We start from the raw sequence: 16,768 nt of genomic DNA, 5'->3' as shown, positions 1-16,768 counted from the left end.
CGAGTAACCAAAGGTCCTGTGGGGCGCTCCAAATGTTATTACATATTACCTAATTGGCCCTAATAAAGTGATAATTGATAAAGCTAATTGATAAAGTGGATTCAAGTTGGAGACTCTATTTAATTGAATGTGTGTGCCCTGCATTGTATCTTGCATATTTTATACTCAGAAAGATAGTAGTATAATCTGCAGTAAATCTGCATGGATTTATATAGATAATTGCATTTGGGTTTCTCTGTGGATTTCACCTATTTAGATGCGGTTTACTTTATTAAATATTTCAAACTTTAAAAAAAAATAAAAAATTCTCTTTGAAATTGTAAGTACGTTTTGGCTTCCACTGGTTGCTGCATCTGCTGAATTTCAGCATCCCTCCCCCTACACCTCCTTCTAAACCAATTAAGAAATTCTTTTAGAGTCAGGAAGTGTGTTATGAGTTTGGACTTCAAGACTGAGCAGCGGAGCGAGGGGGGGAGAGCCGAAAACAGAGAGTCCCTCCAGTATCAGAAGAGATAAAAATATAGAGAAAGAATGTAAAGAATGCTAATTCCTGTTCAAATATATAATGCAGAATGTATGGAGCGAGTGGGGCGGCTGATGAGACAGAGCGGCAATTCTGGAGGATTCGTTTTCCTAAACATAAAGGGGTTAAAAGAAGGCGTAACAGATTTTTATATTAACTGCGCATGGTAATAGAAACCAGGTTTATGCTACGCTGCATATGAGCGTAAAAAATCCATATGTCCAGGATTACTTTCTTCTTGTTCGAAAGAGCCCATTTAGTGCATATTTCCTGAAATCTTCAGTCTTTGAGGGGAAATTTTCCTGTTTTCGTGTGCCATAGATATGTGGTGCTTTTAGAGATTTTAAACTATATATCATTTCTGTTCAATATAACATCCTTTCTTGGAATTAATATTATACGGAAACTCCAATGTGAACATATTTTTAAAGGGAGTCAGTCGGCATAAAATGACCGTTCAAACCAAACACATCGCTTTGTCGAAGAGATGGATAAAAATCATGCTTTTACTGTCCAAATTCATTGCTTTATGTGCCAGAAATTGGTTTCCATCTATCTCCAATTTCCTCCAATTATTAAAACGAGGGCGGAAAGATCCAAAATTAGTGAGTGGGAAAGAGCACTGATCTGCACGGCCACGCCAAGGGTGCGCCAAGCGTCTCACTAACATACTTGAATTGGGAGCAATTTCTAACAAACATAACGGATTTGGACTCTAAAGATACATGTTTTATTATGGCTGTAGCCCCTATAAGATGCTGTTCTTGGTTTGAACAGTTATGTTGTGGTGACAGATGCTCTTCAAATGGAGAGATATTGATAGACTGAAGATACCAATGTAAAATGACCGCAGGTGGTAACCATTACCGAGCTGCTGCTCCATAACGCCCCGACACTACAGGAAAATTGTGTCCAAGTCCCAATGGGCTGTTGTGTGTGGGGTGGATCACACTCACTTGTAGGCTGCAAACTTTCACAGTCTCCAGGCCTCCATCTTCAGGAGCCATCACCTATAGATTAAGGCATACTCGGTTCATTTCAACAACCAAAAGTTTACTGGATAGTTCTAGTTCTTCAGATTGCTACATGCACTATTGATCACCACACTTCCCGTTCCTTGTTTCCTTAACACAGCACCCCTTAGCATCTCTGTCTAATCCTCCTTGACTATCTCCACGTTCACTGGCTCTCTCAGCCCCTAGATTTCCCATACAGTCCCACAGTCCACCCAGGATCCTTTACCTTCCCTTCCCATGGTTCCACGTTCATTGTCCCTTGTACGCCAGAAGATGCGGCACTCTCCATAGTACACATACCGAGCCCTGAGCTCCCGACATTGCAGGAATGTCAGCAAGGGTTTCTAGTAGGCCCTCCCACTGCCATGAATGATAGCTGACTGCCCACTGCAACTTGAACTTGACCTTGGTTTCCGTACTTCCCTATCTCACTAATTATCAGGAAGTGTCTGTTTTTCACTAGCACCTACCCCCTACCACTGTTGGCTAGTCCAAAACATTAACTGCATCATATCCTATGCCTTAGCTAACTACAGTTACTCTTCTAATAACTGAATGTACTCAGCCTATTGCCCTTATCTTATATAGATTCTAATCTATGTCTCTATCCTATCTATGCTGTACACTACCATATCACAGTCTAGTTACAATATACACTAAAACCGCAGTACCTGGTTCACATTTCACATAACATAATATATGTAAAAAAACACATGACATTATCTACATGGCGCGATAGATGTGTTCAGAGGTAACAACATGACAGTACAGTCAATCACTCTTAAGGGCATGTCACACTAAGAGATATCGCTAGCAATATCGCTATAACTAGTGACGTTATAGCGATATTGCTAGCGATATCTCTGTGTCTGATACTTACCTACGACCGGCTCCCCCGCTGGTTATCGCTGATCGCGCGAGAACGTTCAGGACTGTTTCTCGTCGTCAGCTTCCTGTGGCACTTCCTGCTGTGAGGACAAGCGACGCGTGGAGCCGGGCGGGAGGACGTCAGGATCACCTAGTGTGACAGGTAAGTAGCAATCCCCGTCCCCAGCGATGTCGCTAGTGAGAGCTGCCTGTGTGGCAGCTCACTAGCGACCACTTAGCGATGCACCAGCGATCCTGACCGCGTCATATCGCTGGTCGGGATCGCTGGTACATCGCTAAGTGTGACAGTACCTTTACACCAGGAGAAGCGTGGATCAATGGCCAAGGAGGACACAAATGCAGTGGAATATGGCAATTGTGGAGAGAAGGAGATGAGGCACTGGGCAAAAGGCAGCAATGACACTGCCTAACAGAGGACTTTACACCAGGTCAAAAGTGGAAAGTTTTTGCGATTTATTCTCACTGCTTCCGTCTGTAGTCCATTTTTTGTTGTTATGTTTTTAAATCAACCATAGGACAGGAAGCCTCCAAAAATTAAAGAACACAGACTGCAAGTCAAGGCAATCAAAATTAGGGAAAAAGGAGATTGACGGCACTCCAGGAATATAGAAAAAAATATATATTTTATTGTGGCAAATTAAGCCATATCAAAATCAAGTTGCCTGATGCGTTTCGAGTGCCTGGTGTGCACTCTTAGTCAAAGGATACATAAAACTGGTACAGTCACAATTGTATACACATATACCCATTTAACCCATTTAACCCATTAATTTGCCTTTCAGGTGCTTTCTCATTTTGTCTATTGCACATGTGTTTTTCATGATTGTGTGCTTTTTCATTGGTTAATTTATGTGTATATAATTGTGGCTGTACCAGTTTTATGTATCCTATGACTAAAGGCCCTTTTACATTTAGCGATGCACCAGCGATCCCGACCACGATATGACGCAGTCAGGATCGCTGGTGCATCGCTAAATGGTCGCTAGTGAGCTGCCACGCAGGCAGATCTCACAGCGAAACAGCAGCGATACAGCGGACGATACTTACCTTTCAGACGCGGCGATCCTGACGTCCTCCCGCCCGCCTCCACACGTCGCTCGTCGGCGCCACAGGAAGCCCAGCAGGGAATTGGAGCCGGCCGATCTCGCGAGATCAGCGACAGACAGCGGGGGAGCCGGTCGGAGGTAAGTATCACACATAGCGATATCGCTAGCAATATCGCTATAACGTCACAAAATTGGTGACGTTATAGCGATATTGCTAGCGATATCGCTATGTGTAAAACCCCCTTTAGAGTGCACACCAGGCACTCGAAACGCGTCAACAACTTGATTTTAATATGGCTTAATTTGCCACAATAAAATACATATTTTTTTCTTTATTCCTGGAGTGCCGTCAATCTCCTTTTTTCCTGATTCCGCTATGCTAACTAGCTTGGACATGCACCCTCCATATGTGAATTGGCTTGTCTAATTTGGATTAATCTCCTGGCAGCTCCAAGTCCTCCCTCCATGCAATCAAAATTAGTCAGTTGGACTCATATAAGGAATCGATAGAACCTTAGTCAGTAAGATATCAAAAACCCTTCAAATAAAGTGCTAGTGCAAATGCAAAATAGTATACAACAGTATTTGTATATAATGGTAGGCAAATGGTAAGATAAAGTACATTTAGGTCTGAAAAAACTCTATATGCTAAAGTAGCTTAATATCCAAATACAAAAAACTAATAGGTTTTTGTTATCCAATTACTATTGATACCTAGCCATGATAAATCTATAGATCTGACTGGACAGTCATACCCTGGACAGCAATGAGTGGACAAATATGTGTTAAAGTGCTTACATAAGAATGCTGTCCGGGCAAAATACAGTGTGCTGTGTCTCCAAACACCCCAATGCTGTTTCGCCTCGCTTTTTCCAGGGACGACACTCTTTAAAGGGAATCTGTCAATGGGATCAACCCTCCCTAACTGTTCTATATGGGCATATGGATCATAGGAAGTTTAATAAAAATATACCTTGATAGCTGCGATCTGAAGTTTTATTTCCAAGAGCTCCACGTTTTTCTTTACATGAAATGTAATTTTTTTTAATGTGGGTTCCATGGCATTCTGGGCACAGTATTTTTTTAAACCTACTTTGTCTATATTTAGGGGGCGATGGGCCATTGTTACATTGTACCTGCAGCTGTTGAGATCTATGGGCCAGACATAGATCTCCCTGAGAATCTGCCTCCAAAGTTTATTTTAAATGGAAGGGGCCATTACCAGTGTGAGACAAAGAGCAGACTGTCAGTCATTACATGTCTCTCACTGGTAGCACCTCCTTTCATTTAAAATAAGCCCTGGAAACAGAGTCTCAGAGAGATCTATGTATTGCCACAGGTCATTTGCATATTACGAAAAACATTGATTTCTCTGGAATAAAACATCGGATCACACATATCAAGGTATAATTTTATTCCGCTTCCTAAGACCTACATGCCCATACAATGCCTGCTCAGGAGAGTTGATCCTACTGACAGATCCCGTTAAATGTACATTTTGCCCTAAATTGTCTTCTGACTTGAAAAGATCACATTGGTGGGGAGTTGGTGAGCAGAAACTCCTACATAAATCCAAGTGTGCAGTTTAATTATTTTACAGATGACGTTTATCTCACTATTCAAGAAATCAGCCGCGAGCTATTGACTCTCTACAATACATCATGACATAACCTATCTTGAACCCACTCTCACCCATCTCTTTAAAAAAAATGGCTACTCTCTTTTGGTAACAGCACTGGTCCTGACCATGAGTTCTTCATGATATTGCTGTTCAGTTCCATGAGCATCACTTTGGCTGAGTTGCAATACCAGACATAATCCAATGTCAGGTGTGGTGCTGTTTTTGAGAAAAAGCACACATGTTTTTCTAAAGAATTTTTTGACCTTCCGGGAGATAAATGTGCTTCCTCTTAAGTCTTCAAAGGAAGCACAAATTCATATCTGAGCTATGTGTGCATGATTAATGGTGAGGTCAGGAAAGAGAATGCTGGCCTACATCCTACATGAGACACTGGCTATACTATACCTGCAGCACGGAAACGTGGCGTAAGGTCTAGACTGGCTACAACTTACATGGAGTTTACTGTTGTGAGTTCATTTTTCCCTTCACCAGTGAGGTCTGATGAACTCCCTCTTCTGGCGAAGGAAGGTAGTGAGGCTGATCACCAAACAGCTGAGCAGGTAGATGATGACTGGATATAAGGCAGCCGACGCCCTGCTGCCTTGCTAGTGGTTTCCTGCTGGATTCTTGGAGACCAGTCTGATTTCTGCTTCTCAAAGCTAAGTTTTGCTCTGCCTTTTGTACACTTTAGTTCTGATTTTGTTTGCCTTGTTTTTTGGAGTTCAGCCATCCCCGGGCAGGGGTGAGCTGAATTCCATTTTTGTCTCTGATCTGTTGATCTCTGGCTCTGTCTTCAGAATATACCCGAGTGCTGATATAGTCTTTTTGAAGCCTAGCGACTTCAGGGCCTGTTTTTCCTATCAGTCTGTTGGTTCATTTTTAGATAGGGTTTTTGCGGATTGCAGACAGCAGCTTTTCTATCCTGTCCTATTTAGTTAGCTTGGGCCCCATCATTTGCTCAACCTATCTTTCTATCTGTGTTAGTGTTTTCCATCTTGCTTCACAGTCATTATATGTTGGGGGCTGCCTATTGCTTTGGGGTCTGCTCTGGGGCAGTTTAGATTTCCCCTTTCTGTCTTTAGGCTAATTTAGTTCTCCGGCTGTGATCGAGGGGTCTAGGGCACCGTAGGAACCCCCCACGGCTACTGCTAGCTGTTGTGGATAGGTTCAGGGGTCTGCAATCCGATAGCTTCCAACTTCTCTGGTTTTCTGGACTTAACTATTATTTTTGCTTTTTCCTCCTTCGGTGATTCATCCATAACAGAATCACCAGCCATACCGCAGATCCTAGGGAACTCAATAGCAGGAAAGAATTGTAAAAAAAAAAAAAGGTGTCAGAATTTCTTTGTGTATATTTTTTCCTCTATATCTCTGAGGCCGTAGGGGGAATTTTTTTTTTCTCTCAATGGAGATGAAGCAATTGTCTGATTGTGTGGAGCAGCTCGCTGCGGAAGTGCGGGGAATTTCCGCCTATCTTACTCATTCACATGCTGCTGAACCAAAGATCCCCACTCCTGATGTGTTTTTTGGGGATCGGTCTAAATTTTTGAATTTCAAGAATAATTGTAAATTATTTTTTGCCTTGAAGCCTAACTCGACGGGGAGCTCCGCGCAGCGGGTTAAAATTGTCATCTCTTTGCTGCGCGGCGATCCCCAGGATTGGGCGTTTTATTTGAAACCTGATGATCCTATTCTAAATAATGTGGATGCATTTTTTCAAGCCTTGGGATTGTTGTATGATGAACCTAATGCTATTGATCAGGCTGAAAAGGCCCTGTTGGCATTGAGCCAGGGTCGGGATTCTGCAGAGTCGTACTGTCAAAAATTCCAAAAGTGGGCGGTCCTTACAACCTGGAATAATGATGCCTTGGCAGCTCTCTTTCGGAAAGGTTTGTCAGAAACCGTAAAAGATACTATGGTGGGATTTCCTGTTCCCTCTGGTCTTGACGATTCTATGTCATTAGCCATTCAGGTTGATCGGCGTTTGCGTAAACGCAAGACCGCACGAGAGGTGTTGCCACCTGTTCAACAAATGTCTGAACCTATGCAATGTGATAGAGTTTTGTCCAGGGTGCAACGTCAGGAGTTCAGAAGGCATAATAAGCTGTGTTTTTTTTGTGGAGATGCCTCGCATATTATTTCTGTCTGCCCTAAACGAGAGAAACGTTGTGCTCACATGTTTTCTGTGGGTGGTGTTCAACCTAAGTTTCTTCTGGCAATTACTCTGATCTGCTCCCTGTCCACATTTTCCGCCAAGGCTTTTGTGGATTCGGGAGCAGCTCTGAACCTGATGGACTTGGATTTTGCTAAACGTTGTGGATTTCCTATGACGCCTTTGTGGACGCCTATCCCTTTGAGGGGTATTGATGCGACTCCTTTGGCGAAAAATAAACCTCAGTTTTGGACCCAAGTGGTAATGCGGGTCGCCCCAGATCATCAAGAGAATTGCAAATTTTTGGTGTTGCATAATTTGCATGATACCATTGTTCTGGGGTTTCCCTGGTTGCAAATCCATAATCCAGTTTTGGATTGGAAATCTGTGTCTGTGGTGAGTTGGGGTTGTCGGTGAGCCCTTAGTGATGCTCCTGTTTTCTCCACCTCTCCCCAGTCGCATGATGTTCTTGACTATTTGGCTGACTTTTATGATGTATTTAGTGAGAATGAGTCTGCGCCTTTGCCTCCTCATAGGAGTTATGACTGTGCAATTGAGCTGAGCCCGGGGTGTAAATTTCCCAAGGGTCAGCTTTTCAATTTATCTGTACCCGAGCACGAGGCTATGCAATCCTATATTAAGGAGTCGTTGGAGAAGGGTCATATTAGACCATCCTCTTCACCCTTAGGTGCTGGGCTTTTTTTCGTGGCTAAAAAAGATGGTTCATTAAGGCCTTGTATTGACTATTGTGCCCTCAACAAAATTACTGTTAAAGATCAGTATCCGTTACCCCTGATTTCTGATCTATTCTCCAGAGTTAAAGGTGCTTGCTGGTTTACCAAGCTTGACCTCAGGGGGGCGTATAATCTTATTCGCATTAAGCATGGGGATGAATGGAAGATGGCGTTTAATACTCCGGAGGGACATTTTGAGTACCTGGTGATGCCTTTTGGGCTCACTAATGCCCCTTCTGTCTTCCAATCCTTCATGAACGATATTTTCCGAGACTTTGTGGATAAATTTTTGATTATCTATCTGGATGATATTTTGATCTTTTCCAAGGATTGGGACTCTCATGTGGAACATGTTCGGACTGTGTTCCGGATTTTGAGGGAGAATTCCCTGTATGTCAAGGGATCGAAATGCCTTTTTGGGGTACAGAGGATTTCATTTTTGGGATTCATTTTGTCTCCATCAACTATTGAAATGGACCCGGCCAAGGTACAGGCCATTTATGATTGGGTTCAGCCCACTTCTTTGAAGGCCCTCCAGAAGTTTTTGGGTTTTGCTAATTTTTATTGGAAATTTATAGCTAATTTTTCTAGTATTGCCAAGCCATTGACTGATTTGACTAAGAAGGGTGCTGATGTGCTGAATTGGTCTCCTGAGGCTGCTTCTTCCTTTCAGGAGCTGAAGCGAAGATTCACTTCTGCTCCGGTTCTGCGGCAACCTGATGTCTCACTCCCGTTTCAGGTAGAGGTGGACACCTCTGAGATTGGTGCAGGAGCCGTTTTGTCCCAAAAAGATCCTGTGACATCTAAAATGAATCCCTGTGCTTTCTTTTCCCGAAAGTTCTCCCCATCCGAACGTAACTATGATGTGGGGAATCGGGAACTGTTGGCCATGAAATGGGCTTTTGAGGAGTGGAGACATTGGTTGGATGGAGCTAAACACCAGGTCGTGGTCCTTACTGACCACAAGAATTTGATTTACCTGGAGTCGGCCAAACGCTTGAATCCTAGACAGGCTAGGTGGGCCTTGTTTTTCACACGTTTTGATTTTGTGGTCTCTTTTCTTCCTGGCACTAAGAATGTCAAGGCAGATGCCCTCTCTAGGAGTTTCTTTGCTGATTCTCCTGTTGTGACCAAGCCTGCTACCATCTTAGGCGAGGGGGTAGTTCTTTCTGCCATCTCGCCCGATTTGAGACGTGCTCTGGAAGAGTTTCAGGAGGACAAACCTGAGCGTTGTCCCAGTGGAAAGTTGTATGTTCCTGACCAGTGGAGGAAGAGAGTGATGTCTGAAGTTCATTGCTCTGCATTGGCTGGTCATCCAGGTATTTTTGGTACTAGAGATCTGGTGAGTCAGTCTTTTTGGTGGCCCGCCTTGTCTCGTGATGTCAGGAATTTTGTGCAGTCCTGTGGGACTTGCTCCCGGTCTAAACCTTGTTCTCCCTCTAGTGGGTTGTTGATGCCTTTGCCGGTGCCCAAGAGGCCATGGACCCATATTTCAATGGATTTTATCTCTGATATGCCTGTCTTTCAGAGAATGACCGTTATTTGGGTGATTTGTGATAGATTCTCTAAGATGGTCCATCTTGTACCACTCCCTAAGTTACCATCTTCCTCTGAGTTGGTGCCCTTGTTTTTGCAACAGGTAGTTCGCTTGCACGGGATTCCTGAGAACATTGTATCTAACAGAGGAGTTCAGTTTGTGTCTAGATTTTGGAGGACTTTCTGTTCCAAGCTGGGAATTCAGTTGTCCTTCTCCTCTGCGTTTCACCCTCAGACCAACGGGCAGACGGAGAGAACAAACCAGACTTGGAGTCGTATTTGAGATGTTTTATTTCGGCTGATCAGGATGATTGGGTTTCATTTTTGCCCTTGGCCGAATTTGCTTTAAATAATAGAGCTAGTTCTGCCACTTTGATGTCACCTTTTTTTTGTAACTTTGGGTTTCATCCTCGATTTTCTTCAGGGCAGGTGGAGCCTTCTGCCTGCCCAGGTGTTGACACTGTGGTGGAGAGAATGCACCAGATCTGGGACCAAGTGGTGGATAAGTTGTCTCTCTCCCAGGAAAAGGCCCAGCGGTTTTCCAACCGGCATAGGACCATTGGTCCCCAGTTTAAGGTGGGTGATATGGTTTGGTTGTCATCAAAAAATATCGCTATGAAGGTGACTTCTCCTAAGTTTAAGCCTAGATTTATTGGTCCTTACAAGATTTTGGAGATTATTAATCCAGTCTCTTTTCGGTTGGCTCTTCCTGTCACATTTAAGATTCATAATGTGTTCCATAAGTCCTTGTTGAAGAGGTTTGTTGAACCAGTAGTTCCTGGGGTGGCACCTCCTGACCCTGTATTGGTTGAAGGTAACATGGAGTATGAGGTAGAGAAGATACTGGATTCCCGTCTGGCTAGACGGAGACTCCAGTATTTGGTTAAGTGGAAGGGTTATGGTCAGGAGGATAATTCCTGGGTCTCTGCCTCTGATATTCATGCCGAAAGATTGGTGCGTGCCTTTCATCGGGCTCACCCTGATCGCCCTGGTGGCATGGATGAGGGTTCGGTGACCCCTCCTCAAGGGGGAGGTACTGTTGTGAGTTCATTTTTCCCTTCACCAGTGAGGTCTGATGAACTCCCTCTTCTGGCGAAGGAAGGTAGTGAGGTTGATCACCAAACGGCTGAGCAGGTAGATGATGACTGGGTCACAGGAACTGATGACTGGATATAAGGCAGCCGACGCCCTGATGCCTTGCTGGTGATTTCCTGCTGGATTCTTGGAGACCAGTCTGATTTCTGCTTCTCAAAGCTAAGTTTTGCTCTGCCTTTGGTACACTTTAGTTCTGATTTTGTTTGCCTTGTTTTTTGGAGTTCAGCCATCCCCGGCCGGGGGTGAGCTGAATTCCATTTTTGTCTCTGATCTGTTGATCTCTGGCTCTGTCTTCAGAATATACCTGAGTGCTGATATAGTCTTGTTGAAGCCTAGCGACTTCAGGGCCTGTTTTTCCTATCAGTCTGTTGGTTCATTTTTGGATAGGGTTTTTGCGGATTGCAGACAGCAGCTTTTCTATCCTGTTCTATTTAGTTAGCTTGGGCCCCATCATTTGCTCAACCTATCTTTCTATCTGTGTTAGTGTTTTTCATCTTGCTTCACAGTCATTATATGATGGGGGCTGCCTATTGCTTTGGGGTCTGCTCTGGGGCAGTTTAGATTTCCCCTTTCCTTCTTTAGGCTAATTTAGTTCTCCGGCTGTGATCGAGGGGTCTAGGGCACCGTAGGAACCCCCATGGCTACTGCTAGTTGTTGTGGATAGGTTCAGGGGTCTGCAATCCGATAGCTTCCAACTTCTCTGGTTTTCTGGACTTAGCTATTATTTTTGTTTTTTCCTCCTTCGGTGACTCATCCATAACAGTTTACGTTCTTTTTATGCGTTTCATCCAGGTACTTGGCTTTTTACGCTCTGGATGGAGAATACAATGTGTGTTGTCCGTTAATTTATAGAAATCCAAAATTATGGTCAATAAAATTGCCATTGCTCAATGTTGGTATATAATATCATTTTAGAATGCGTCATGTTGTACATTAATGCAGACTTTTTGAACAATATATTTAGATTTTTTTTATCATGCCCAAAATTCATGAACTTAGTGGAATCGTAGCAGCAATGCCGGAGAGCGCACTGAGGACTGTTGTGTCTTTCAGTAGATGGACTCCAGCAGGTGTAGCCGGTCAGCTCCGCTGTAAGAGGAGCACTATTCCTGGAAATCTCCTTAGTCACGGGTTACAGTTTTTCCAAACGCTTTATATACTATTAGTGTCTATAAATGTCAGAGAATCTTTTTCCCATTCATTTTCTAGTAATATTAATTTCTTATTATGCTTTTAAATTCATAGATATGAAAAGCTGATGAACACAAACATTCCTCAACACATGTAATGGTCCAGCTGTCAAATTTCGTCAGCCAAGTGTAGCCAATATTTTTTGAACCGTTGCTTAAGGCTTATCATTAAATGACAATGATCATGGAAGGTCTAAGACAAATATGTGACAATTAAGAGATTAAATATGTAAACTGCCTCTTCATAGGATCATTACATGGCTTATAAGCCTCCTTACGCTGGCATGCCAGACATGTCACTCTCCACAAGGAGATACGTTACCCCTTGGATCACATTTTTGCTTTCATGGCAAAAATCAATTTATCATATGGAAATATCTAAGCAATTAACATAGATAATAATACTTATGACTTCTCACAAGCCAATAAAATGTAAGAATGATTGCTGCCTGGTAAAGAACGCTACCAAAGTGTTGATGAAACATATACTCAGGAATAAGAAACAATTCCGATAAATGTTATATTACCGGGTGAGATTCTACTCCTTGTTCTCTGTCACTAAGAAACAACTGGTGGAAACTTAAATGACATGTGACAAATCTTAGCAAAACTTCAGGAAGCCTTTAAAAAGTCCACCTGTCTCTCGAACGATGGTCCTTAAAGATGGCATCCATGAATTTTAAGAAAATTTTATGGAACATGCCTAAGCGTTACACTCCTTAATCTTCTGGAACAACCTTGGGTCACTTACGATCTGGCACTGATTCATAATGTCTTTGATTAGTTATTCAGTCATCCCTAAACTATTTAGGAATGGTGTCCGTAATTTTATGGATCTAAACTTGGATTTAAGCAAGAAAATGCCATTCATTCTGGTGTTAGTGTACAGTATCTACCACTGCGATCCACAGATGTGAACATACGGGGAAACGGAAGCATCTAAATCTTAGGATGTATCTTGTGATATATCTTATTGGACTTTAAATCTATTTTTAAAATTCTATTATTCTTAATAATAATGATAGATGATGCAATTGTGAACCTTTCAAGATAAAATCTAATATTTGCTAAAATTCTACTTTGTCGAAATTATTTGTGTAGGCTATTCCAAAGAATTCAATATAAGGAACGCCGATGTAGTTTTAAATTATTCATCATGTCACTAATTATATATTTTTCCGTATTTATTCATATTATTTATTTATTTCCTATTTTGCAGGATCCATCTGGTGATATTTGTAAGGAGAACATCGGTGATGAGCATTTTCGTCTTGAAGGTAGAAATTGCCGATTAACGGGTTTAGATGGATAATCTAATGTTTTTGTGGATACCTTTATGTTTTACGTTAACTTATTTATGTTTCGCAGCTTTCATAAATGAGGCTCAGTGGAGGACATTTGAAAATTTTATTATGAGCTTTTAAAACATTTTATGCCTTTTTGGACATTTTTAAAAAAAGGCCCTTGGTAAATAAGATGGCAAATATGTGCACTATTTTTGGGGGCAAAATATTTGTGTACTATTTGTCTTCCAAGAGAGAGAAAAGTCTAGTGTGATCACATTGGCTGAGTCATTCTGATAAATTTAGCATAGTATTCTTGCCTGTCTGGTCTACTTCTATTCTGTCTAAGAACCGGTTCCATTACAGCTTCACTAGCTGTTCTTCCAGACTCCCTCCAAGCACATGATAACAAAACCAGGTAGCATAATATTACCAGAGGCTAAAGCGCTAAATAGCGCAAAAATAATCCAAAAACTGGAAAAACCACAAGCTCCATACAAAATGTGAAAAAAAGGAGGAAACGGAGCATATATGTAAAATACAAAATTTATTTAGTACCATAGCAAAAAAGTCTTAGAAGTCTCAATAAATACATATATAAACAATGCAAAATAAAAAAAAGGAAGGACAAAGTAGGGGAAAGAGATTCAAAAGTACTCTGCCAACTGAATATAATAGTACCCAGGCAAAGAGTTGCTCCCATGTAATATCAAAGTGCGAGCACAATATAAATTACCATTACCAATGTAAAAATACAATGGGGCAACACTTACCAATCTAGGGAGAAGGTGAGGGACACCAGAAATAGACCCACAAGGACCCCCGACGCGCGTTTTGCTTAGATCATGTCAGCTTTCTCAAGGGGATTTTGAAAAAGGAAGTCGCAAGGACCTTCAAATGCCATTGGTGGCCCTCCAAACACATGCGCTCTCATCTTGGCCATGCATACATGTGTTCTCATTATGAGGAACATATAGCTTGTCTTTTCTGGGAACATATGATCCGGTATGCTTAAATTCATCATGTCCAATCCCTTTTTCGTCCAGCATGTGCCAGTGTTGAACAACTCAATATCTATTGCCCAAATCAGAAGTGGGTAAATAGTAATATAATTATTAACAATTTTACCAAAACATGTCAGTAAATGCAGTACCAATTTTCGCCAACTCTCACGAACATAGAAAGTCAAAATTGGTGAGTTTGGCTGAATTTCTTTCGATGTGTATTAGAAGCTTATCAATATTAATATGTAAAGTGTGAATAAATCTGACATAAAAAGGCAGTATATCAATATATTATTATATTGAGAACTGAAGCAATGCCCACTTTGTATGTGCTGGTCAAATTGGCAAAGGGGGTTTATAAAATTTGACTATCTGATTTATGGAACCCCTGTGCCAAACCCAAATGACTGATAAAATAGATTAGTTCTTGTGGTTCTAGTGGAAGCCTCTCTCACTTTTGAGCTTTATAATTAATATGACCTGACGGCACAAACCCTATTTAGTTATTTTTTTGCCTTGCAGATTTGTTTCTGTTGTTGGAGAAGGTATTTTTTTTGTCTTGCATGTAAAGGGCCTGTCACACTAAGCGATATCGCTATAACGTCACAGTTTCTGTGACGTTATAGCGATATTGCTAGCAATATCGCTATATCTGATACTTACCTCCGACCGCTCCCCCGCTGGTTATCGCTGATCACGCGAGAACGTCCTGGACCGTTTCTCGTTGTCAGCTTCCTGCTGGGCTTCCTGTGGCGCCGACGAGTGACGTGTGGGCGCGGGCGGTAGGACGTCAGGATCACCTCGTCTGAAAGGTAAGTAGCGACCCCCCGACCGCTGCTATGTCGCTGGTGAGATCTGCCTGTGTGACAGCTCACTAGCGACCACTTAGCGATGCACCAGCGATCCTGACCGCGTCATATCGCTGGTCGGGATTGTTGGTGCATCGCTAAGTGTGACAGTACCTAAATCCTTATTGAAATGCTGACACAATCCAGTACAAGCCTGTGCTTTGAAAGTTCGTCTTTTCTTTTCACAAAGCCTCACATGCTCTGCAGATGTTATTTTTGCTATCTGAACTATGTGTGATGTAACATTAATGAAGAAAAACAGAAAGTACAAAGGCTGTTTGTAGACAAAGAATACATCATTGTGCTGTGGCTCTGGGTATATCTAATGCTTCTTTAATTGGCAGAAGTCTGACTATCTTCAGGAGGATCAGTCATGGCAATTTATTAATGTTCAGCCATTACTCGGGAAGTCATGCTCTTAATCAGATCCCGAGTTTTCATCCTCCAGACCATTCCCCTGATGTATAGGCAGATTGCTGACATTTGATATGCCAGATAGGATTTGTCACTCTGGTATACGGCAGTCCAGATCCCCAGATAATGGATTAGGGGTGAAACACGCCCCGTTAATAAGCTTTGTTTTCCAGCTGTGACTGATCTTCTAAGGAGCGGTATAGGAATTTTCATAGTGCGCAGGGGGTAGTAGTTGTGAAGGAAATAATTTATATTTTTGCAGGGGCACGCTGACTTGTGTACCACCTATATGGTTGCATCAGGGCCCAGTAGGAGAGGGGGTCTTTAGCCAACATGAAATCAGCTAGCAGCTCCTACAGTCTATTAGATCATATGTAAAGGTGTCCAAATACCGTAGATAGTAGTCGACTGACAGTTTTCTTAACCCTTCCCAAACACATGCACGCACACACAAACCACTGTTAACCGCTGCCTGAAAACCTGCCCTCAATATCTCTTCTCTGCCGCTGTCCCACCACTGTTAGAGGTGATTGATAGGTGTTTCCCATAGTCAGAGACTTGAATATCACCTGGGCAAGGTGGGCAGGGTCTCTGATTCACGTTGGGCAGGTTCCCTTTAATATTTAATTCAGCTTTGATGTGAGTGGATGCGGGCATTGTGCCCATTGAAAAGGTGGCCATGCATCTTATATCGCTGTCAGCCAACAGCTAGGCCTTCTAATCCTCCTACATATAAGCATGCTTAGCTCAGTAGAGCACGCATGTGTAAGAAGCTTCAGAATATATCTGATAGAGGTCTGTCTCTCGTTTTGAAATAATCACATTCATGAGCTCTGTAACTCCACCCCCACCACTGATTGGCAGTTTTCTGCCTATGCACAGTGTACACAGAAAGCTGCCAATCACTGGTGTGGGCGGGGTTATACAGAGCGCAGCATTCAGAGAACTGAGATCTGCAGCAGAGAAAACAGTGCTTTTATAAGAGCCCTTTAAGTGACACATCACTGGAATAAGGGTCCCTGCCCTTACATCATGCTACTCTCAGATGGGGTAGCAAAAAGCTGGTGACAGATTCCCTTTATAAAAATACTTGCTTCCCTCTCAGAGCAGCATTGCTCCTCTGATTTCCCTTCTGTGTCTCTCAACGGTCACAAGACATTGCTAATTATAATTACTGCTGTAGCCGATCAACAGTTTCTGATCAGCTGCAGCCTTCTCTATTCCGTTTGATAATTGACCTCAGTTGTCACGCGACATAAATTGTCAAATGATTGCTGGGAAACACAGTGCAGCATGTTTAGGAGGTAAGTACCGTATTTTTCGGACTATAAGACAAACTTTTTTCCCAAAAAAATTTTGGAGGAAAATGTGGGTGCTTCTTATAGTCCGGAAGTACTTACCAGGAGTATCATCCCAGG

General features: G+C 42.4%; 1 protein-coding gene across 1 annotated transcript in view; it reads left to right on the top strand.

Moving 5' to 3' along the window:
- Positions 1 to 16,768, top strand: part of NKD1 (NKD inhibitor of WNT signaling pathway 1) — a 103,079-nt gene that overhangs the window by 46,651 nt on the left and 39,660 nt on the right. The window contains exon 4 of the mRNA XM_073576178.1: positions 13,021 to 13,078. Coding sequence (XP_073432279.1) covers positions 13,021 to 13,078 — 58 coding nt within the window. The remainder of the gene's footprint in view (positions 1 to 13,020; positions 13,079 to 16,768) is intronic.

The sequence above is a fragment of the Dendrobates tinctorius genome, unplaced genomic scaffold (assembly GCF_039654945.1).
Source record: "Dendrobates tinctorius isolate UK_male_01 unplaced genomic scaffold, ASM3965494v1 ptg000047l, whole genome shotgun sequence".
Taxonomy (NCBI): domain Eukaryota; kingdom Metazoa; phylum Chordata; class Amphibia; order Anura; family Dendrobatidae; genus Dendrobates; species Dendrobates tinctorius.
The sequence above is the reverse complement of the archived record's forward strand: the minus strand, read 5'-3'. Positions and strand labels throughout refer to the sequence as shown.